This window comes from Coturnix japonica, chromosome 7 (genome assembly GCF_054131305.1).
Source record: "Coturnix japonica strain WE chromosome 7, WE-NBRP24, whole genome shotgun sequence".
NCBI classification, from domain to species: domain Eukaryota; kingdom Metazoa; phylum Chordata; class Aves; order Galliformes; family Phasianidae; genus Coturnix; species Coturnix japonica.
In genome coordinates, this window is record NC_140669.1 from 6,415,870 (window position 1) to 6,440,044 (window position 24,175).

General features: G+C 37.8%; 1 protein-coding gene across 8 annotated transcripts in view; it reads left to right on the forward strand.

Moving 5' to 3' along the window:
- NCKAP5 (NCK associated protein 5) overlaps nucleotides 1–24,175 on the forward strand; it is a 337,810-nt gene that overhangs the window by 246,339 nt on the left and 67,296 nt on the right. For all 8 annotated transcript variants that reach the window (XR_014947868.1, XR_014947867.1, XM_085552172.1 and 5 more), the window contains 3 exons: nucleotides 4,548–4,616; nucleotides 9,246–9,284; nucleotides 14,665–14,784. Coding sequence is in view for 6 of the 8 variants with exons in the window: in XM_085552172.1 (XP_085408298.1) it covers nucleotides 4,548–4,616; nucleotides 9,246–9,284; nucleotides 14,665–14,784 (228 nt within the window). In the remaining 2 variants the exon portion in view is untranslated. The remainder of the gene's footprint in view (nucleotides 1–4,547; nucleotides 4,617–9,245; nucleotides 9,285–14,664; nucleotides 14,785–24,175) is intronic.

Consider the following 24,175-nt stretch of genomic DNA (forward strand, 5'->3'; position numbering starts at 1 on the left):
CAAAGGATGTTGAGCTGCTAACTTGACACACAACCTTTAGACCTTCATCTCCTTTTCCCTTAGTGCAAAGTAAATGCTTACTCTCCTTCCCTTTCTTCTCTCTTCCTTCCCCCATCTTTTCATGTTCTCTCAACTCTACAGTGGTTGAATAAGGAAATCTGGCTTTGTGTGCCTCCTTTATTCCATGTCTTCTGGTAGAAAATGAAGTGGCGCGATTCATTTCATTGTGGTTATAAAAGCGTAGAGGGTTGTTTGTTGAAGATTCCCTTACAGGTACATGAAATAATTCATCACTTAAAGACCCCAATGCACCCATCGTATCCTAATTCATGACACATTAGAACAGGCTAGACATCAAAATGTTGTTAGTGTTCTCCCAGCTTAATAAATCAAGGGACAAGAAGATTAAGGCTAAGCTTTTTGAAAAACACCATAGAGGAGTAAATCCAAATCTCATTTTCAAACATGTTTCAGGTATTTCAGACCTTTTGAAAAGCACACAAAAACGTCTTTTGCCAGATGTAGAGTGAGGGCTGTCCTCTGAAGTGCCACTTGTAGCTACAAGGGTAGGGGAGACCTGGATGTCTCTTGGCATTCTCAGACATGGCAGTTGTGTCTGCCACTTCTTGTAAACACCACTAAGTGTTGAACAAATTACAGTTAGTAGGCAGCTAAACCTGCTTTAAGCCTCAAAAACAGTTAAAAGGGGAGAGAATGAAGTAACCATCCCTAAATGTTTGTATCAGTATATTTATTATAAGCGTGTTGATTTTCAGCTATTTATATTCTAGCATTATTTGGCTGAAAGATGCCACACTGTTGGTGCCAGTGATGATATCTTGTGCTTTGAACATATAAACTCAGAAAAAAACTGTGAGCTAGAAAGTAGCAAGGCATTTTTCAGCTCGGAGCCTACTGCTGATTAAGGCCTTTGGGGAGGCAGCAATTCCTGTTGTTTTGGGGGCTGTTAACAGAGGGATGTTTTTTTCCTGTGAGGCAAAAAGCTGTAGTGTGTTCTGTTGTTCATTAGCAAAATAGTTCGGGATATGTGGAGATCGTATTTGAAACATCAAGTGTAGCTACTTTCAGTAGGAGTTTGATGTTAAGGTGATTGTACTGCTTGAATTCATGTTTCTTGTGTGTTGGGGTTAAAGGTGACCTAGTGCTAATTATCACCACCATTTTACTTTTTTAAACTTTTAATTAATTGGCCTGCCTTTACTAATCCAGTATAGCAGCACCTTCTCAGAAACATGAGAAAGGCTAAGGCTGCCTTCTGTCTCCTCATTTCTTTTATAGCATCAAGAGCAACAGATCACTGTGAACTGAGGAGCTTCTTCCTGCCCCAGAGGAAAAATTGTTGATTTTAAGGAAACGTTGTGTCATCTGAAAACAAATATAGTTTTCTTTGCATCTGGTATGTGTCTGCTTTCATGGAAAGTAAACAGCAGATTAATACTGACTCCAGCAGGAGTGCTCCTCAGTGTATCAACAGCTCAGTCTGCCTGTTAGTCATCCCAGATAAAATAGGAAATAGGTGGGAATGCAGTTGCAAATACAGGTGCAAATAGATGGAAATACAGTTTCCTCAGCATCTGTGGAGGAAAGAGAACTCTTTGCTGACCCACATCTTCATCTATGGGGCAGTTTTCCCTCCTGAGAAAGGATTAAAATCGGAGTTGACAAAGTCTCTTGTAATGTATCTTTGCAGTGTTGTCAATATAAGGCAACTTGTGTTTTACACAAAATAATCTGAAGTTTTCACTTTCAAACAGATTTTCCATGAACTCACTATCACAACTCAGAAGGCAGATGTCTCTAATTGAGGCAGTTGGAAGCTGTCTGACATCACCCAAATCTTGACTGAAATCTTTAGATTTCCAGTGCCTGGAGACATTTGGAGGAGGAATATGTTGTTTGTTTGTTTTTTTTCAAATCAGAACTAGGATGAACATTGGTTTTAACATTTGTATGATCCTTGTGCTTCTCTAATGATCCAAAAGCCCCATGCAGTGTTTCATTTAATGGTAACTTACGCCACAGGTATTTCTGACTGAAGGGATGATATCCCAGGAAAACACATTTGTAGGAGATGAACGTTGTACATCTGGAGCAGTTTGCTAGGCTGCATCTCAAGTAGTGTTTGTGTGGCTGGAGGACAGAGGCATTTTATTTCCACGTGTAACACAAAATATACATAAATTGTTCAGTTTGCCTACAACTAGAAATCACCATGAAAACCAAGTGGTATCTCACAGGGTGTCTTCCTCAGTAATCCAGCTTTTTGCTATAGTCCCCTGTTGGATTATGGATGGGAGGAGGGACTGCACAGGAGTCAGAACTTCCCTACCACTGCCTCTGGGTGCAACAGCTTTTGTGCTGTGAGAAGTGTGAGCTTCTTATTGTGGCTTAGCTTAGAGAAAGCATAGCCTGAAAATGAAAATAAAGTGGGATAAGGATTTCCTTCAAGGAGACCTACTTTGCCTGTCTGACAGAGGATGCCAGGATGTGCAGTAGTGGTGGAAGGCAGATCCCTCTGAGTAGGCTTACATTAACAAAGCCCAGAGGTTTGTTTTAAGTAAATGAAGATCTGGCTGAGGAGGCAGGGTTTTGAGACAACAAGTACTATTAAACATTTTCTAAATGAATGCTTTTGAGGGAATGTGGATTACTATCAAGTATTCAGTTGCGGTATAGAGTGATTTTGTGTATCAAGCCGTGGTTTTTCCTGATGCAGACTCTTAAACAAAATCAATCCTTGTCCAGTCCTCATTACAAAAATGCCAAATAAGTGGGCACGATTTGCTCAGCAATCAAGAAGCACTGAAGTCAAGCTAACACTGCATTAGATCCTTTCCCTACACTTTCGAAGCCACTGCTGTGAAAAGGGTTTTATTATACAGATGTTTCCACTATGGCTTGATAAGAGAAGAAACACCATTTATTTATAATGCTGTCAAGTTCAGATTTCCTAATTTCCTTCACATATAGACTACCAAATAGCTCACTGAAATCAGAGATTCAGCTAACAATCCAAGCTGGCTTAGCTTCCATTTTGAAACCTCACAGCATTCAGAGATTAAAAAACGAGTAAGAGAAATAATGGGGATTTGTCTGGGTATCTTGTGTAGTGCAAATGTCTGTAGTAGCTCTTTCAGACATCTCTGTATGGAAGCAGTCTGCCCCAACTATTTTCTGACTATTCACACAGTAAATTTTTATGTTAGTGAAAATGAAAATTGAAATAATTAAACCCTTAGGTACACCATGAATGAGTGAAAGTGCCATGCAGACCGATCCTTTAATGGTTTCTTCAGAACAATAGGAAGTATTTATCTTGGATGACGTTTTGAGGTGATAGTCATAGAGAAAACATCTGAAGATCTTTAACTCACAGAAATAGATTTTTATGTAGCAATCTTCTCTTTATTTTTATCAATCAATCTGCTGGAATACATCTGTAAAAGCAAACTCATAACTGTATATGATGATGTCTTTGGTGCAGAGAACTGTTTACTCTGCAGCTTCTGATTTCTTACTGCTGCTTTTGCAGCTCTGCATCTACTTCGCTACTTAATTCTGCATCTGTATTTTTTGCTCCATCATCTCACAGTGCTCCCTGTAGGATCACCCACAGATTTTTTATAGCCTTGTGGTGAATCCACTGGGAGGAAGAGCAGGGAAAATCATGGTGCCAGGCGTTTTCCCACCTTTGCTAGCTTTGACTGTAACTACAAGATAAAGCACTAATTCCACATGGTTGTTTATTTACACTCTTATTCCTTACTTTCTCTCAATATAGTGGAAGACTGCATACATTTACTCTTCCTTCCTGATCTTATTTTTATAATTTATCTGATTTTAGAATTCTTGTTAGTAACTCAATTTAGTAGACATTGGGGTTTTCATTTTGCTGAATCATTGACCTTTCTTAAAATAGGGGTGATAATTGTGCATCTTTCCATAGAATCTTTCCATACAGTTCATTACATTAAGTTTTCCCCTCATTTTAATTAGATTTATGACTGTTGTATTGTATAATCACAATACTTTTGAAACAGCATTTGTTAAGCTTTTGTAGATTGAAAGAATACTTAAAACGAAACAAGGAATGTAAATGATATCATAGTTGTAATTATCTGAATGCAGTGACTGTGGTGTTATGGTTACATGATGTGAAGTTATGCACGGGAGACAATGAGCTTTCTTGAGCCTGGTTTTACCTTCTCTATCTTTAAAAGAAGATTAGTTGAAACTTGTTCTGATTCAACTGCATGCAGCTCACTTAAGAGTTTTTCCTTTCCCAATACTGATATTATTCCTAAATTCAAGTCATAATATGTAGAAAAATATGTTGATTTCTCTTAATTTATGTACCAGATTCTGCCATTTTGAAGTTTGCACACAAAATTATATGGTGCATTTGTAGTTTGGATCTTGAAGAATTGCACAAAGTAAACACCTGAAGATTTTATATGAACTGTTCTGTTTTCAACATACCTGTTGATTAATTTACATATTTATTTGTTTGCTGTGCTTTGTTGTAGGCAGAGAATTCAGCACTGGCTCTGGAAAATGAAAATCAGAGAGAACAATATGAAAGATGCCTTGATGAGGTAAGGAGTGTTCACACTGTACTCCTATGAGACTAGTTGAAATTAATTTCTCCTTCTCTTACAAGGTTGTCGTTGTTTTGCAGTTTTCTAGTATTACCTCATTCTGAATGATTCCAAGAACATGTTTTTCTGTCACGTAGAAATTCTGTTCTCCATAACCCCTGCTGTAAAACACTGTTTTGATCACACTTCACCAAAAGATAAATATCCCGGTGACCAGTATTTTGAGCTTTGTTGGTGTAGCAGATTTGCCATCAAAGACGTTACCGTGGACTTAAATTGTCAGGTGGACATTTCTTCTGCAGGGATACCTACTCCTATTAAGTGATTATAACAGAAGAACATTATAATTTACCTTTGTTTTTGCATGCTCTTTGTTTTCCTGTAGTGCAGAACACAGGTGGTAGTGGCTTCTGCTGTCAGAAGTCCCCCCAGCCTTCCAGTGTAACAGGAATTCAGTCTCTGCTCCTTCCTGTGGTTACATGCCCAGGTTTTTATGCTGCTTTTGTTGTTGTTTTTTTTAACCTACCTGGTGGTCTCACTTCTTGTGGCACTGATAGACTTGGCTTGTGACACTGGTAGACTTGGCTTAGTGGGCATGGTGGTGATGGATTGACAGCTGAACAAGATGATCTTAGTGGTCTATTCCAACCTTAATGATTCTGTGATTCAGTGATTGTATTACATGGCTCAGCTTCTGATCAGATCTCCGTGTTACAGCTACAGTATAGTTCACCCATCAGTTACTATCTGAGTACTCTGAGCACTTACCCTTCCAGAAATGTCTGACACAGGATATACAAAATTTCGGATAACACCTCCTACAAAAAACTGCACTGGTTTCTCTGCACAACTTTCAGCATTTTCTATGTTTTACTGGCATGATCAGTACAACTCTGGTACAAGAAACCTCCAGTTTAGGTAGACTTCCATCAGTAAATACACACTTTTACCATATTTTCATCAGAAGACGCTTCCTCCCTAGCCTGTGTGATGTCTTCACTGTGTCTGTTTGATAGCTGCAGAGCGTTGGTTTGCACTGGTCTGCACCACTCCGTGCATCATTGGTAATTGAGATGAAATTACCGCATAGTTTTTCACATTAGTTCAAATTACAGAGCTTAAATTTATCTTGGATGAAGTTTGTCTACATAATTCATTTTGTCCACCCCAGAAAAAACACTCCATATGTATTACAAGGACAGATGATATGTATTTAGTCTGTGTTTGCAGTTACATGATGAATTTCTGATACATGGTCGTATTTTTTTATATTCTGTTGCAGTTCAAAGAATGAGTAACTGTAAAACCACGCTTTAAACTTTATTTTCAAAATTAGGTTGGCTGCTTTCAGTTCTTCCATATTATCACAGCTGTATCCATCTTCTCCCACCATGCTGGCTCTTTCAGCAGACAGTACTTCTTGTTACTGTGGTTTTGTTCTTCCATACTGCATTATTTTTGTTACTTATCTTCCCTTTCCTTGTTATTGTCTTACATTTTGAGTGCAGCGTCTTTTCTTGTCCTTTCCCATTGCTTGGTGTCACTTTTTCTCCTTCCCCCTGAGCACTCTGGTGCTTTGGCAGTGACCCTAACCAGCACTGTTGTAGCTGGAACAGGATCTAATATTTCCTGAGCACTGAGGTGACTTTGGCAACAAAAGAATATTTAATTATTGTAAATTCTCAGAGTCCCAAGATGGCACCCACCGGAGCACATTCCCTTGGTAGTGCTCCACAGGAAATTTTATTTCATTATGGTAGCAATAAAGAGAATTAGAAATGAGACATAAAAGTAATTAGCGAATAACCCAGTCAGTAATTGTGAGAAACTTCGCTTCTACCTGGAGCCTTCTGAGCATGTTGTATGTGGAAAAGTCCTTTCCAAACAAAGATTCTTACTGGAGATCTCAAGAAAATAATTTACTTTCACAGATACTTTCATGAGAAAAAAAAAAAAAGGAATCTTTTCAAATCAGGAAACTGATTTGAAATGTTTTTTTCATTTTTGAAGTGTATATATAAGCAACTTTAGAGCAGTGTTTGGAGAATGTGTTATTTAAATGTTTCAGTGCTTAATAATTAAGAAAAGAGCTCATTTAATTACAGCAATACTCCATAGATATATCTTTCTGCCTCTGAAAAAATGTAATTCTAGAACCTGGATTGTCTTCTTGTAGCCTTTGTGTGAGGCTAATCCTAATTTCCTCCTGGAATTCAGCTCTCAGTGTATTGGCAAATAGTAATGCCATGCTCATTCACATTACGGCACCAGCTGAGGTTTCTGTCAAGCTTAACTCTACTTATATGCAGGAAATTGTGCAGCTTAGGTTGGGTGATATTTTTGCTGATGTTTTAAGAATTAAATTGTGGCATTATTGAATACATATCCATTTAGCTAATAAAAAATACAAAGTCATCTCAAAAATGCATTTTAAAGTTTGAATAAAATATAACGCCTTTCATTTTAGTACGGTTGAAATGTCTTTACGGGTATGAAATAATACATTAAGGATAGAAGTGTAAAATCTTGGTACTTATAATAGGTATAACAGATGTTACACTAGGGTCTCATTTCTCTGATTCATCCTTTGATTCTTTTTCTATTAAGACCACTTTATAACATGTATATGTAAACATAATTGTGTAAGGAAAAAGTGAATGTGGATCTTTCATCTCTTTTATTACAGTCCACATAAAAGAAAAAAAAAAAAAAAGACACCTAAAAATCTTGGCTATTGAGTTCAAAGGAAAGGCAGGCTGTGTTGGAGGCAAGCAGTGTCGTGTACTGCAAAACAGCAGCTTGAGGAACTGGCCATCTCTATACTATTCCTTGTTCTGCCTTCTTGGCTGCAGGAATCACAGCCCGGGTCATTTTATAGCCTGTTACAGGGTTTGAGCCACAGATCTGTCTCATGTTAGTGGGAATTTCACGTATTCTGTGTATGAGACACCAGTCCTTCTGCCTTCATTGACCTCAGTTCCCTCAGTTTTCGGTAGCTGAGACAGTCAGTTTTGTAGTGCTGGCTTATGTTGTTCATCTCCACGGTGTCTTTCCATCTAAACACTAACCCTGTTGTACATCTATCGTGGCAACCACATTTGAAATGCAAAAGTAGTGACTGCTAAGTTAATTGTAGCCCATTTCAGTGGAAGCTTCTCCCTACTGCAAACCAATACAAGCCTGAAAATACTTGAATAGTAGTAGTAGCAACACAGTTGGACAGGTTGCTAGATACTAGAATGAAATAGCCTAATTTTGTAAAGAAACAAGCTATATATCTTTCTTACTGGGGTCTGTGGGAGCTATGGATCACTGGCAAGTACTTACATTTAGGTACCTAACTTCATATACTCAAAGTTAGAAAATTTCTCCCCTATGCATTGGCAAGTTCAGTTTTTTCCCATTTGGAATATTATGCCATTTACACTCCTCTGCACAATATATAAAAGTATAGGAGTAATTGTGTAGGCAATTCTGTTGCAAGTGACTTGTACACACTTCAAAGGACCTTCTGGTTCTTCTTGGTAAAGTAAATCCACATCAGAAAGTAAAGAAATAATGTGTTAGATATGATTTGTTCAATTATCAGGTAGAGCAAACAGACATTGAAAGCACATTCCAGAAGGAACACCGTGGGGTGTAGATTCTGAAAGCCCATAGAGCAAGGGATGTGTTTTTTCAGAACTGTAACATATTTACTTCTGTCGCTTTTTACTGTTCTGATATCAGTCTGTGTCTTCTGTTTAATCATGTACAGAGCAGTTTTATGGGACTGCTGTTCCACAGGCTGCCTTAAGTTAGGGACCAGCTTGGAGAAAAAAACTGACACGAGGCAATTTTGTGAGCGTTTGAATCGAATGTAACTTCTGCATCTAACAGAATGGAATCATTTCACGGGAGTGAATTAGATTCAACTCTTACACTACATTGGAAACGTAATGTGCACGTTAAACATCAACAGAAATCCTATTTTTGCCCTTCTTTCCATCCCTCTTCCTTCCTTCACTCCATGCCTGCTGGTACATATAAATTAGAAAGGATACATAACATAAATAACTTCCAAAATTCCCTGCTGAATGTATAGTTCTGCTAATCAATGGTGTGTAATGTCATTCAAGTCAATTATATTGTGCAGTGTGAATGCCTTCCAACCACATTTTGATGACAGTAGGTACTTTAATTTTCTGTGGCACTTTATGGTTTCTGCTTGTCATGATAGATATACCATTTTGTCAATACTGAATCAAGAAACAATTAAACTTCATGAAAACATTCAGGACTCCTCAGCTGGTGAAAAGCAGCAGTAGTGAATGCAAGTCAATCCGTGCTGACACACAACAGCTGTATATAAACCTGGGAAGTTTTAGTCTTCTCCATAAAAGAGATGGCAGAAGTTAAACAAACTAGAATTGATAGTGTTTGTTTATAATGAAAAGTAGCACAGATGTAATCACTTGCATTTAATATATTCTCACTAGTATTATCTGATGAAAATATAAGTAAATAACAGAAGTACTAGAATTGGTGGTGGTTTAGGCAGAAAGTAGAATATAAAGCCACAGCAGAAGATAATACACATAAACTCACATGATCATGTACTTGAACTATATTATCTGTTTCTTTCAGGTGGCTAATCAGGTCGTTCAGGCTCTACTTACTCAAAAGGTAAGTTCTGTTTGGGTATTTTGCTGTAACATAAAGTTCGTTGGTCATTTGAGAGATACATGTTTTATATAGGTTTATATTTTTTTAAACAATGCTCACACCTTTAGTTATCAGGCCCAAATTTAAGGATTTTTTAATCCAGGGGAATAGAAGTCCATGAAACCACACATTTTCAAGGCTTGATCATATAGGAGCCATACACAATTCTTACTGTTTTCCTGTACTCAGGCAACAGTCTGAAAACTCTTCCCAGACTGTCACTTTTCCATTCCTTACTGTAATGAGCTACAGCTGTCCCACAGTCCATTCCTGTGTGACATATAAGTAACCTTGCAGGTCAACAGTTGGCACTCTCAGTCACATCCAACAGAAGGAAAGACTTACTGGTGTGAGGCTGTGTGGAGTTTTGGCTACTTGACTTGTGGGCTGGGGACCAGCAATAGAGATCATGTATTTTGTCTTTCAATGGGCAAACATTCCATTCTCCTGGATAAGCAAGGGAAGTAAGCTCAGGACAAAGTCCCTGCAGTGCTTCTGCAAATCTTTAAACATGAGAAGCATCACTGCAGGATTCCGTGAGGTCTATTCTACATCAAGTAATGTCTGAACCTTCCATTCACTCTCCGGATTATTAAATATGATGCTTGGTAATTTCAGATATAATTTGTATGTATTCCAAGGAGTAAAATTAAAAATGACTGTGGCAAAATGAAGATGTGATCTTGGGGGAGAAAAAAAAAAATAATAATAAGATGGAATTCAATAGAGAGAAAAGTGAGGTAATTACATATAAGCAGAAATAATTGGCTGCCCATGGAGAACAGGGATTAACTGGTAGGGCAACAATTCTACAGGAAAAAATGTTTTTTAGCATATTTCCTTGATGTCATTTTCTTGAGCTGGAAACAAAAAAACAAACAAAAAAAGCCACACAAGGTGTAAAGATTTATAATAAGCTATAAAGCCTGCAATATTCATGAAATGATTCTTTGTGCAATCTAGAACACTTGATGAATGTGCAATTATTAAAATGTTTTGGATCATTTAGCTTCAAAAAGACAAGTCTGAAAGGAACATAAATACAGTATTTTAGTGCAGATAATGCAAGGAAGAATATAAAGTGTTTTGTCTACATGGAGTGACAGGAAAAGAAATAATGTTCTTAAAATGCAGCAAGAAATACCAAGCTACAATAATGAAAAACTTCTGCCACACACCTGAAAATTTTCCAGATGCAAATGTAGCAATGTGCCTGGGAATCAACTTTATGACCTTGACAAACCTAAGAGGTTTCTTATGGATGAGTGATTCAAGACACTAGAAGCTGCAGTTGCCAGATAGGGCTCCTGGAATCAGAAATCTAGAAGCAAGGGTTTTCCTTAAATCTCTTTACCCAAGAACTGTTGGTACCACAGGTTAGGGGTGAATGTAACATTGTTGGATGGCATGGTTTTTTGGAGCTCAACAAAGCCTTTTGCTGTAGAAGCGGTATATCGCCATACAGCAATTAAGAGTGTTGTAACTTGGAGGTGGTCTGTGCTGTACAACATATGGCCAAGTTTGCACGGTTGCTGTCTGTGCTGTATTATTCTGCCTGTGTTTCATATACACATATGCTGTATGGTTTGTGCATCATTAGAGGACTGCAGTCAACAGAGCTATTGCTGTAACACCTCTTCAGCTGTTTTTTAAGAATTCCAAATGTGTGTTTCAGCACAACTTAGCTGAAAATATAGGCATTTTCTGACATATTAATACATACAAGAACCTGATCCTCAGTTTGTAAAAGGTTAAGCTCAGTATATTAATCTCTAGTATGGGAGTATTGTGGATGTTTTCTGATGGAGAGGAGCTTTCCGAGTCCTTTTCCAAAGGCATCAGACAATTTGATGACTACATACTTTCTCATACTTTCTCAGTAATGAAACTTTGCAAACCCATAGGAACCAAGGAGTTCATATGGACACAATAAGAACAGATTTCAATACATTTAATAAAGTGATTTAGTTAGCATTGATGGGATTTAACAGCTGCTTACCTATTACTGGGTAATAACAGCTAATTTAATATCCATAGAATGAGGATAGAGGGTACTCTTCTAAATGCTAATGAATATTAACTGTTACAGTGCTCCTGACACCATTCATACAAGTCATTTTATAAGAAAAGACAGGAGCACAATAGCATACAATAAAGTGGAAACCAGGCTCCTTACACCAGAACCAAATAGGTATGTGCCTCAATCCAAATAGTAACCAGTAAACAGATAAATCTGCTGTAGTTCAGCTAAGCAGTAAGAGAGAGCCAGTCATGCCACAGTGAGATAACACACCTCTGGGGCATAGTGAGACATGAGGAAAAGCTGAGAGCTTTCAGCAAATGGAGAGGAGTGATTCTGCACAGTAACGCACGCTGCGTAGGCTTTGCTGTGAATTTGAAATTGTCCCTCAAGGACTAATTTTTGTTTAAATTAAGTACATGCTGTAATGTTATGAATAAAGCGCTGCATGCTTGCCAGTATGTGGAAGGACTGTGATTCCACCGAGAGATTCTGGTGACACAAATTGAGTGAGCAAAGCTTGAGTGATTTATCAATGTCACTGAAACCTTGAAATGGAATTACAGTCTTAAATGTGCGCTTTTCAAGTTTATCGTTTGTTACAATACATATAGAATTTCTCTAATGCAGGAAGCTTTTATTTTTTTAACTGAGACTTCACGAAGAAACTGTATTAAATTGAGGTTTGTGCTGAATTAGCCACACAGCAAAATTTCACAATTCCACATGCCAAAATTATATGGATTCTATGACTTACTAATAGAAAATTTTACCTCTGGGAAATCTAAGAAGTAAAAAGAAAACCCAACAAATTGATGTGATACAAACCTGCGTGCTCAGGTACTTACTGGAAGCATCTGTTCTTTCTCCTTTCTCCTTCTGCCTAAAGACTCTTCACATCACATGAAAGGAGTGCTGGATACTGTATTTTTGATTTGTATTTTCTTTATTTAAGACCTGGATCAGCAGTTTGAAATTTGAGTTACACCACTTAATGAAATTATCCTGTGATCTGTGTATCTGCTCTTGGCATATTATCTTAATAGAGGTGTTGAGGTTAATGAGTTTTTATTTTGGGTTCTGTAGGAAATACATTTCTCTTTCTTTATCAATAAAATAAAAAGGCATTGAACGAAGTATTAGAAAAGGAAAAGTGGATTTGGAGGAAAAGTGTTTTGCAGAATGAGGCTGATGCTGGTAAGAATAGGGAGATGCTCAGTTACTGCTGCTGTAAGAGCACAGGAATGAGTACCTCAGATATCTGGGAGCCTGCTGTTGTAATAGCTGCTCGTTTTGCCCACAGGATAGGAATGAGACATTTGATAGTTGTATTAATTGGTAATTTTAGAACTTCAGCATTCTAAACTGAGGCTTCATTTTACTGGAGTACTGCTGCCTTAATGTTCTTCATTTCTGCTCTGTACTATGAGTGGCATTACCACTTTATAGCACTGGGTGGGTAATCTAGTGTCTTATATTTCACATTTTACAGGAAGTCTAAAGCATGAAACCTAAATCTTAAGGATTTCTCAGTTTAAAATAGGAAAGTTTTGAGCAAGGGCATCGCTAAGATTTAATTTTTTTCTACGTTGTCAGTTTCTGTGAGTAATTTTTCCCTCTCAGTGCACTTAGTTGTGTTGAAAAGTTAAGCAACGTTGTAACAGCTAAGGCTCTGTTTTAAATTCTGTGATTATTTGTGAAAGGCAGGTAATGATGGGTCTTGATGCTCGTAGAGATTGCTTTGTGTGAGACCAGAGATAAGAGAGCTCTCAGTGACTAAATCAAAGCTTTAGATTTTTACAAAGCATTAGATTCAAAAGGGGGTTACCTTAGAAGGCTATAGCAATTTTACTTGGGCAGGCTGACAGCCACTTAAAGCAAATATTAAGCTGAGAAACTATCAAGAGAAAATAACTGCATTCATCTAGTAGTATCATAAAACCTGATGCCCACTACAGGCATAAAAAGACACACAATTTTCTGAGAGTCTCAGGATGAGCCTATTTGGTTGTGTGTTCACCTCTTATAACCACAGTGCTGGTTGCAGTGGAGACATGAGATACTTTAGCTGAGAATTTAGGCTACTTCTGACTACAGTTTCCTCCCCTGTTGTTTTCAAATGATGTTATTATGTTGATAAAGGTACTTACAGGACTCTATATGGGGATCCAGAGGCCTTTTTTTGCTTCCTTAATGCAGTGAAAAGTAAAACCAGTTAGGCAATACCACAGGGCAGCAACTACCCTAAGTATAAAACCATAAGGGGAAGCATTTTGGAGGTTTAAATAAAACTAGGTAATGGCTGCAGCTTATTATTTTTGTATGTGATCTTAGTTAGCAAATGACTCTTCCTGATGTATGAAGCGCCCATACCTCAAAGTAGACAGCTGCAGAAATTAGGTGGATGGGAAATGTCAGATTCAGCTTGCTCTCTCCAAAGCCCTCTTTCCAATAAAAATCCTTTCTTCCTCTCTGTGGCCAGGAAAGGTCAGTCCTATGTTGCCATTAGAAACAAAACATGTAGGTAGGTAGGTAATTTGCTGCATATGGAAGCCATTAATTTCTTCTTTGTGATGAACCTGACATAGCCTTGGCTAAAGGATCTGCCATCTTTCAGTTTTGGCGGTTGTATCTTATGCCTTTTGATGCAAAAGTTTCACACCACATCTGCTTCTAATGGCCTTTACACATTACCTCTGCTCTAATGGCCTGTTTTAGGGTATATTGGTGTCTTGTATCAGAAATGGCAGGCAGGGTTGTATTCACAAGTATGTCTGGTGAGTCAGCATCTCGCTGTGGCCCAGTGTCCTCTACACTGAGTAGTAATAGGGAGGGAGGTGTGGATCATCTGCAACATGCCAGCCAACATTGCCGGCTTGGTTATTCCAGAGAAAGCAGATGTGGAATAAGACTTCAGAAGAGTGCCTTGAAGGCACAGTGCCGTTTTCAACTTATTCCTGATGCGGTACAGCTGAAGCTTTTTCCTTGGCTTATGCTTACTACAATATCTCAATTGCTACTTTCTGCTTTGAATAGGATACACAAAGAAACACACTGCTATAACAGAGTAACTTCTTTTACTGATGGAAAACACCAAGAGGATGTATCATGTCACTGTTATTTCTCATTACAAGATTTCTCAGTAATATGTTTTAATTTTTGGTTAGCCCTGACATCATCAAGAAATTGAATATTTGTGAGTCCTTTCCAACTGAACTGTTCTGAATTCTTGATTTCTTCTTAGTATTCGACATCGCACAAACTTTTTTAAGGAGTTTGTGTTACCTGCTTTCTAATCTTCCTGTTTTCCCTTTTCTGCAGGATCTGAGAGAGGAATGTATAAAGCTGAAAACGAGAGTTTTTGATTTGGAACAACAGAATCGAACATTATGTGTGCTTTTCCAGCAGAGAGTCAAACCAGCTTCTGACCTCCTCCTTCAGGTGAGAAATGTCCTTTGCAGAAGGGAAACTATGGGTTCTGTATTTCTCACAATTATAAAGTATTTCTCTTCTTCTTAAGGGGATGTCAAAAATGACAACTGATAGCTGTAAAATATTAGAAGAATATCAGCTATCTGTAATACCATTGAAACTGAAAGCATTGCACCAATGAACGATGGTTAAATGTTATGTGCAAATGTGGAGGAAGGAGCACACCTGTGGAGTGACTTACTTGTACAGTATTTCTTTGGTGTGATAAATGGAATGATATGGGTTCATTATCCCTCTGCAGGGGAGAAACTCAGATTCCTTAACATTCTGCTTGATGGTGAACAGTGTAATTTCCTGTGAGAAGACAGCCCATTTATTTAACTTTTGCCATATGTGTTACAAAGACTTAAGTACATTTCCACAAGCTTCAAGAGACTTTTATTTTTTAACTTTTTATGGGAGGGTGTAGCTGAGGAACCAATTGACCTGTCTCCCACTCCTTTGCCATTCTGGAATAATAAGAGAGGTTTTAGTATCCCTTACGATTTGGCAAAGTCCACTGTTATGAATTAATCCATCTTTATGACATTCTTTTGTAGAAGTGGAATTGCTTTGTATAAGTTCCAGCATATCTGACCATGAGCTAGAGCAGTAAACAGTGACTAACTGAAGTGTGCAGATTTCTAGCAGTGAGACAAATTCTGCTTTCTTTAACATATGCTATTTATTATTAGAGAAAAAGTCATGAATTTCAGGTGAAAAACTTGGAGAATGTCAATTAGTTAAGTGGCATTAATTGTGTGTCGTATTAAAATTCTCTGATGCTATGTGTGTAAAATTTAGCCCTTGCCCTGTTGCTTGACAACTGACATCTGCCAACTCTCATCACTTTGGTTTCTTTATTGAAGAAGCATTGATCAGCTCACCAACCAGTGCTTAAATGCAAGGAAGCCTCACAGTGAGAGCAAATAGCTATACTTACTATAAAACTTGAGAACATGGGCAGAGTGATGCTAGGTCACCATCACAGGGCTCTGGGTTATTGCATTATCTGTGGATTCTTCATTTTGTGTTGATTTGGGTATTGCTAGGTCGGGACCTTCGTTCTTTTGTTTTCTTCTTCCCTGACCCCTGCTTTCTTTCCTGTTTGTTCATCCTTAATCGGCTCCTGATTGTTGCATAGAACTGATATCTCTTGATTGAGAATCTTTAATGCATCCACCACAGCATTGATCTTTAATGCTCACTTTTTCTGGTTTTGACAGTCCCATCAGTTGCCCTTTCTTTCTGTTTTTCTGTTTTCTCAGTGCCCACCTCTAGTAGTTTTTGCTGGTACTGGGTTAGACTGCGAAGAAGTTTCACACTGCATATCCCTTATTACGGATTTGTGGCAACAGTATACCAGGTTTTTGGGGAGTGTTATAGCAGTGTTAGATGAAAAGCAAGTGGTTTGACTTCAGTTCCTTGAAACTGGATTGTTCCACTGCTGCAAAAGAAGTTGAAAGAGATGAACCTGCATCAAATAGGGCTAAGTGGTATTATGTTTTCAAGAGGAATTCAGACTGTTTCACATCATTATCTCTGCATCATTCAATAGACAGATACTTCTAGTATGTATAGATACTCCAAAGACACACAGCTTGTCACTTGCTTTGTATTTACTGGCCAAGGAAGAAAGAGAATTTAGATCATTCTTGTAGTCCAGGTCCCCCAGATGGCAGCAAAATATACTGCTATGTCTTTACACTTGCTATAACCCCCCTTGGGGAAAAAGAAAAAGCATGAAACAAGTTGCCGTGTGCCTGAGGAAATGAGGAACTACTGCTAAAGACGTCATATGAAGCTCTTACAGAAAAAGAACACAGTCTGTTAGTGAGTTTCCAGAAATGTATTTGTCCTCTAATTTTACTCCAGGATTGAATACATGGTGTGTCATCTGTGATCTTGTATGAAATGTAAAATCTGAGGAGGGATTTTTCCTTAGGATTGAAATTAAGCAAATGTGTCTGAGAAAAAGAGTAGAAAAAGAAGTAGAAAAGTAGGTTATATCATCCTGACAAAGCATAAACCCTGCGTTTAGAGCAGGTGCTAAATATTTCTTTAAAGCCCTCTACAGCTATTTACAGTACTAAATATGTTGTTAAGGATATTCCTGTTAATTCATGGACTTGACCAAAGTGAATGGACAAATGCTGTTGGTGTTGTTGGGGGCAGTGTTACGTTTACATTTCCTGTACTGCCTGGTATGGTGAAGGTTAATTTTATCTGCATGCTGATCTCATCCTAGGAATATTCACACTGAGTGCAATTAGGATTTTTGACCTGCTGGAAAGGGTCTAAGCTAAAATAAATAATATTTGTTCCTTTTCTCTGCACAACTTCTGTAATTTGGTCACATTGCTTACTGCTTGTAGGGACTGTGATACAGAGGACATCTCACTCCGGTTGTGAAATGATTATCGAGGCTCTGATGCAAAAGTGGAAGGATAGAGGAGTAGGTAGAGATAACTCCACCTTTTCCTTTCTCATCACTTCTTTTGTACCGGAGATGATTTTAAGAGCTATATAAGATATATACATAAGATCTTGCTATGGCAAGAAAGGTTTGGGAAAGAAAATCAGGAACTTCCTTTTGGGGATATTTTTTTGTTTATAAAGGATGATGTATTTTGTTCAAAGAAACGTAGAACTGTGTAAATCACTAAATTGCAGGCATTTTCAGTGTTTAGCTGTGGCTTCTCACTAAGCTGTTTGACTTCATCAAGCAGGGACTGCTCAGACTTGGGACAAAACTTTTCACTCTTTTTTTTTTTTTTCTCATTAGCCCTCTTTTTCCTCTCATTCCTGAAAATGGAGCAGAGCAATTCACATCAAAACTGCTTCTAACATTGCATATTTTTCCTTTACAATAGCGATGTTATTTTCCTACTGCAGTCACTGAGCGGTAACCGGGGCCAGGATTTGCCTTCTGATAGATGTTGCAGTTGCTTGTTTATATTATATATCTCTGCTAACATGAAAGCAAAATGTTTGTGAGCTGAATTCTGCGGGTGGAAAGATGTCTTGTTTTCACTTTTCACCCATGAGGTTGCTGTCACAGCTGCTTACAGAGCAGGCAGGGTTCTTTCTGTGAAGGGTGCTAAAAGTGGCAGGTAGCAACATTTATTGAGTTGATTTACTTGATTAAATAAGTAGTAAAATTTTCACAGTTGAGAAAGCATAAAATAGTATTATTAACTATAAGATTTACAGTATTTCTGATCCCAAACTGTATTTTCATTTTCACTTTATTTCCATCATAAAAATATTTCTTTACCAATTCCAGAAGGACCCATTTTCTCATTGTGTTTCTCTGGCGAGGTTGGTTTCATTTATTACTCGTGCACCATCTGCATTGTTCTATTTCAAGTCTAAAACTTTGTCCACAGTGCTACAGCACAGTCTGCTGAATTCTTCTACTCAAATAATAGCTACTTTGTTGTATCCACACTGTCATTAGCTCTTGTAATAACCTGACAATGATCTCCCAACGTATTTGACTGTGACTGTACATACTTACATGGAAACAGTTGTGCAACTTAGCAGGAAGGGGTAAATTACACCAACGACATTATTATATATGAGACAGTAGAAGGGCAATTAATTGCCCGACCACCTGACAAAATGAGACGGAATATCTGGCCTCAGAGTCTGACCTGTGGTTCAGACATCATTAGAGACTGTGATGTTTGAGTGCAGAAAGGTTAAAAGTGAAGTTGCTACACTTTGCAGCAATTCGATATACAGATAGTTAAGTTTTAGAAAGAAAGCGTCGAGGAGTTTGAAATTAAAGCTGAAACTTTAATTGATATTAAAACATTGTTAGAAAACTGTCAGCAGTCAGAAGTGTATTTAAGTAACCAGATCATCATACGCAGCACAGCAGCATAATTCCTCTGTCAGAAGGCAGCTCCCAGTACTGCCTTGTGCCTCTAGGCAGGAAGACCTAAGATCAAGGTCACCCAATTGTGTTTGAAGTTTGAAGCTTCTGCAGTTGACTGTCTTATTTCCTTCCTTCTTTTCTGCTCCTGAGATTTGCCATGGCACTCCTATTAGCAAGTGTTCTGAAGCATTCCAATTCCAGGGCAGACTGGCAAACGGCCTTTTTTACTCAGTAAATATGAAAACATAAATAAGGTTTAACAGTCTTTGTAGTGATATTTACTTAGTCACAAATCAAGACTGGTGGTTTAAAGTAGAAACGAATTTTAGACCTGCTAATTGTTGTTGCAGTAGAGAAGTCGTGGAAAACTGTTTGTTCAGTAGTTATGAAAATCTCTGGCTATAGAAAAAGACGAAATGTTAATCACGTAAATGTAAAGTATGTGTGAAATATATTGTTTAAACTAGTACATTAAAATTTATCCAAGAATTACGTGGGCAGTAGAGCACCCACTGAATAGTAAGGTGGTAATTTTTTACAACAGTTACAGTTCTGTAAGGTGTCAAGTCATAGCCCTGCAGTAGTGCTTTCTCCATATCAAGGGTAACAAAGGTCTGGCATTACTCTCATGAAGATCCTCTCTGAAACAAAAGCATACAGTTCTTGTAGCAATGTCAAATGATAAGAATGCTTCTGTGAATCAGGAATCGAGATAGCAATCTAGAAGGGAACATTCAATGATTTTTGAGACTTTCAGAACAAATTAAAGGAGCATTTCTTCATTTGCAGATGCTGATGTCATTACTTCTAGTCTTGTATTATCTCAGTAAACTGTAAATTGATGCCTGCTTTCTATTTCTGTCTTGTCCCCACTCATCAATATCATTGAGAACACAGAAATATAAATCTGAATCTCTGTTTCAGCTTAAATCATCAGTGTTGAATAATATATTGTAAATTGTATTTCTTGCCTTTTTTACAGCTCCGCCTATATGATTAAGGAGCATTAGAGTGATTCTGTACTGATGTGGCAGGCCTTCATCAGGATGCACTAAGATTTTCCTGCTCTTTTTTTTTTCCAAAGACCAACATGTAACTGATAATAATTGAGCTGTAGCTTTCTCTTTATTTTACATGTGGATTTTTATTATCGCTAATGATAGACATGAGGGAAGGAATCCAATATGGCATTTGAAACACTGATCAAGTACGTAGGCAGGGTCATAGAATGGCTTGGGTTGGAAGCACCCCAAGATCATGGAGTTCCAGCCTCCCTGCCACAGGCAGGACCACCAACCTCAGCTCTGGCACTAGACCAAGCTGCCCAGGGCCCCATCCAGCCTGGCCATCCAGGGATGGAGCATCCACAACTGCTCTGGGCAGCCTGTTCCGGCACCTCACCTTTCTCTCTGTGAAAAACTTGTCCTGACATCCAATCTAAACCTTCCCTCCTTAGTTTAGCAGTCATTAATTACACCAATGTTTTTTTCCTGTCGTTTTGTACATTTGGTATGAAAATGTATCTAAGACAAAAGGTATGATTTCCACAGCGCAGAATAGAACAGACTTGCCATCTGCTTCAAACTTCTAATAAGCCTTAATAAGGTGCACTTTTTTATTTTTTTATTGTGTGTTTTATATAACCTGTAGCAATGCTTAACTTAAAGAGAATAATCTACCTGATGCTGTTTCAGACCGCTTTGTTTGCTGAATGTATTAGCAAGATGCATTAGCAACTTAGCATATAAATTGTTGCATAAGTGCTTCAAGTGTAAGTAAGTACAGAGGCTAAATGGAGCCCTTTGAATTTATCAGTGGAACAGGAGCCACTGAAAGCCCTTCTTAAGTACAGTATGGTAAGCAACAGGTGTGCTAATTGTTGTCTCATCACAGTGTGTATTTCACACTCCATAAGTCCCTAATGGATTACCAAAAGAGTACATAAAATGAAATGATTTGAAGATTTTGAGGCCTTTCTCTTGTAGTAAAATGAAAATCTATTGAAATCCTAAGGCAGTATAAAAGTATAACTATTTTTTATTACAGACGTTTCATTTTCTCCTATTACACTAATAGAACTGAGTATGTAGTTTGTTTTCCTAAAAGGCATTGAAACTGAAAGGAAGGACTACTCAAAAAATTAAGTATATGAAATAATAATATATAAAGGATTAATTTCATCTGTATTGTCATTATACTTCATATGTGTAAAATGTCATTTACAGTTTACTTATAAATGTGGTTTTGTTACTATTTAAGTATAATGGCAGACTGTATGGATGTGAAGCAATAAGGAGCTGTTGTCCTTTACTTAAAAATAAGTGTGCCAATAAGTACTTGGTACAATTTAAGCAGTCCAGATTATATCAGATCAGTGTAATTCGCTAGTAATTATAAATTACACATTCCATCAGATGAATCCAACATCATGATAAGTAGTTTTTAGCACATAAGATTACTTGAGAAGTACTTTCTGTTGCCATCTGCTATGAAAAAATTCTTTTTGCTGGCGTGCATGCTGTATGTTTTGTATACTTTTATGTATACTGTGCATGGAAGAAAGAGTCTGTAACTAAAATGAAATGTTATTCTTAATTAATCATAAAACACCTACTGAACAAACCCTATCTTTCAGCATTGAATTTTACTAATGCTCTCCTATCTTTCCCAAATGACCTATCTTATTTAATGATGGTTTGGATACTGGTAGGATTCAGATCCTCATCCAAAGGCTGTGACACTATTGACTAAATCTCTGTTGACTTCGCTGAGAATGTGAAATACTGTATTGCAAGATAAAATCTGCAAGTAGATGCTCAGTGAAACTGAAGAGTCCATTAGTGCCTTAACTCTTAAATTACCATGTAGGTATCTCTCTGATAAGGGCAAGCTAAAAGGAAAAGATACCTTTGTCATTAATTCTTTTATCAAGTGATATTGACAGAGTTGAGTCTTACCATACTTGTAGCATTTTTAGATTGCATTCATGCTCATTTCTGCCTGGATGCGAGCAAGCCCTGATTATTCAGTCTCTAACAGATGTCTGGATGTGGGGAGAAGCAGTGATTTGTCTGTGTCCTGTATGCATTGCAAGGGCATCTTGAACATTTTGAATTAAACTCCATCCTCCAGCATTAAAAGCATGAAAATCAGAGTGTCGAAGTAGTGGCATCTTGAATAAGTATCGGTGCTTAAAAAATCTCAAAATAGATGCTTGCTCTTCAGTTCCTCCTTCTTGTATTCTCCTTATGAGGTGAATGTAGTGTTTTGATTCTAATTTGTGGTAGTCATTTCAAAAGCAGAAGCACTTCATCTGATTTTTTAAGTTGCCTTTTACTTACTCTTAACCTCACTTATTTTTCCTCAGAGTAAGAACTGTGTCCTCTTGTACTGTAGATACACGTAAATTAGAGCACGGTTATTATGGATTACAGATACTGCAAGCATAAACGTGGACCTGAAATTGGCATTGTATCTTAAAGGCTTGCTTAAATTCATTAAATAGTTCTTAGGAGATCCTTGACAGTAATTAGACGTATGGGTACTCTCAGCTCTGTTACCAGTCTTCGCCAGCTCATGGGGGAATAACAAATGGAATTAACCTTTAATTTAGGTCTTTAGATCCTTCATGTGCACAGGACCAGACTTTTTACTGTTCAGGCACTGTGCCGAGTTCTTCTAAAAATCTGGCTATTTATTTGGTGCTGAACCGGGAGCTGACCCTGTCTGAAATTCCTCTGTAATACCTCCTAAGCCCTGTTTTTATCTACCATGAAAAACTGATCCATTCACAAAGGCACAGATTTCTCATGAAAAGTTGGCACTGCTTCTTCGAGCCCATCCAGCTGCCAAAAGGGTCTGCAGGTGCTGGCTAACAGGCTGCGGCTGCTGTGAGCCCAGGGCAGGCTGCCTCTGGGGAGGTACTGGGAGGTGGGAAATAGGTCTTTAATGACACTGTGTGCCATGTCCGGCCCAGATCTGGCACAGCACTCAGAGAGCACTGTACTTGGAAGAGCACAGTTTGGCCCAGGACTATTGTTTTTCATTTTCAGTGGAGTACCTTGTATTTGGGCATTCGAGAAGAACATTGTAAAAAGGCTCTTCCTGTTTAGAGTGGTTGTGTCTGAGCCAAAACACGTGTTGGTGTTGGAGAGAAAATGTGTATGCAATAGCCTTAAACTAACAATTTCTTATTGTTCTATTGTTGGAATCTTCCTCCTACTTCTTTCTGTCCATCTGACATTTCAATGATTTCACCAAAAAGAAAACAAAAGTGGAGGAATGAGGAAACTTTCCAATTGCACGCTACTGCGGCAAGGAAAATGTGACTCGTTCACCATTAACCTTGACAAATTCCTGCTCCTGTCATTTAAATGAATGAATCTTCCCAGTGTGTAGCTTGCTGGACCTTGAGAAACAGCAATGAGGAAGGACTGTAAAAATGATGCTCGTCTCTCTTAAATTATTTTTCTGAGTAAATGGATGATTTCTATGAAAAGCAAATAAGGATGAATCTGCTTGCTCAAATCACCTGTTCACAGCCAATGAAGTTCCATGTGAAACAGTGCTTACCCTTCTCCGTTCCCAGGTATCGATCTAAAACATCTTCCCTGAGCCTTCTCTCTTTTTCCTCCTACAGGCGAAAGGTTAGAGTTAGATAATAGTATTAATTTTCCAGACATCTGCACATGTTCTAATAGCCTTTAGAAGGTTTGAAATGGTTTCTGTTTGACCACCGCAGGGCTAAGAATGCCATTAAGACTTAGATTGTAGTAATACATAACAATCATAGCCCCGTAGTTCAACCTGGCAATAAAAAAGCTAATTTATTTTATCGTAGATTTAAATTAATGTGATGAACTCCTCTCTCAACAGGAGCCATAATACCTCTCTTAAAAAAATACCACGTCCCCATTTTCAAAACCAGATAAAACTCTGCCAGAAACCCATTTTGTTTTGTGTGCTCTTCCGTGTTTGCACGTTTGTGTGTTCTCATAATGGAACCATGTCATTTTTTTCTGTCATTTCTTCATTCTTACACTCATTTTTGTCTCTCTCTTCACTCTTAGAGTCAACAGCATGAAGGCAATTGATAGATGCAAAGCAGCTTCCAATGCTAGCTTTTAAAGTATTTTTTTAACCATTCTGAGAACTGGGTTTTCTTGAGGGAAGTAATTATTACTAGTTAGCTCTATTGAGTTTCAAATAGCTTTTAAAAATAGACATATGCAGTTAATAAAGATAATTTTGGAAATCTGTGAAAACAATTTTTAGAGCTCAGACAGTTTTCATTTCCAACTATATGCTAGAGGAAGGCTTCAGCGTATCCCATTATAAAGTGATAAAGCAGCATTTGATAGCAGCAGCTTCTGTGATAAAATGACCATGGCAGCACTGAGAACGAATCTAATAAGGGAATTGATCTGTAGATTCCAATTCTGTAAGAGCCAGCATCGATCAACATAAATGTCAATAACA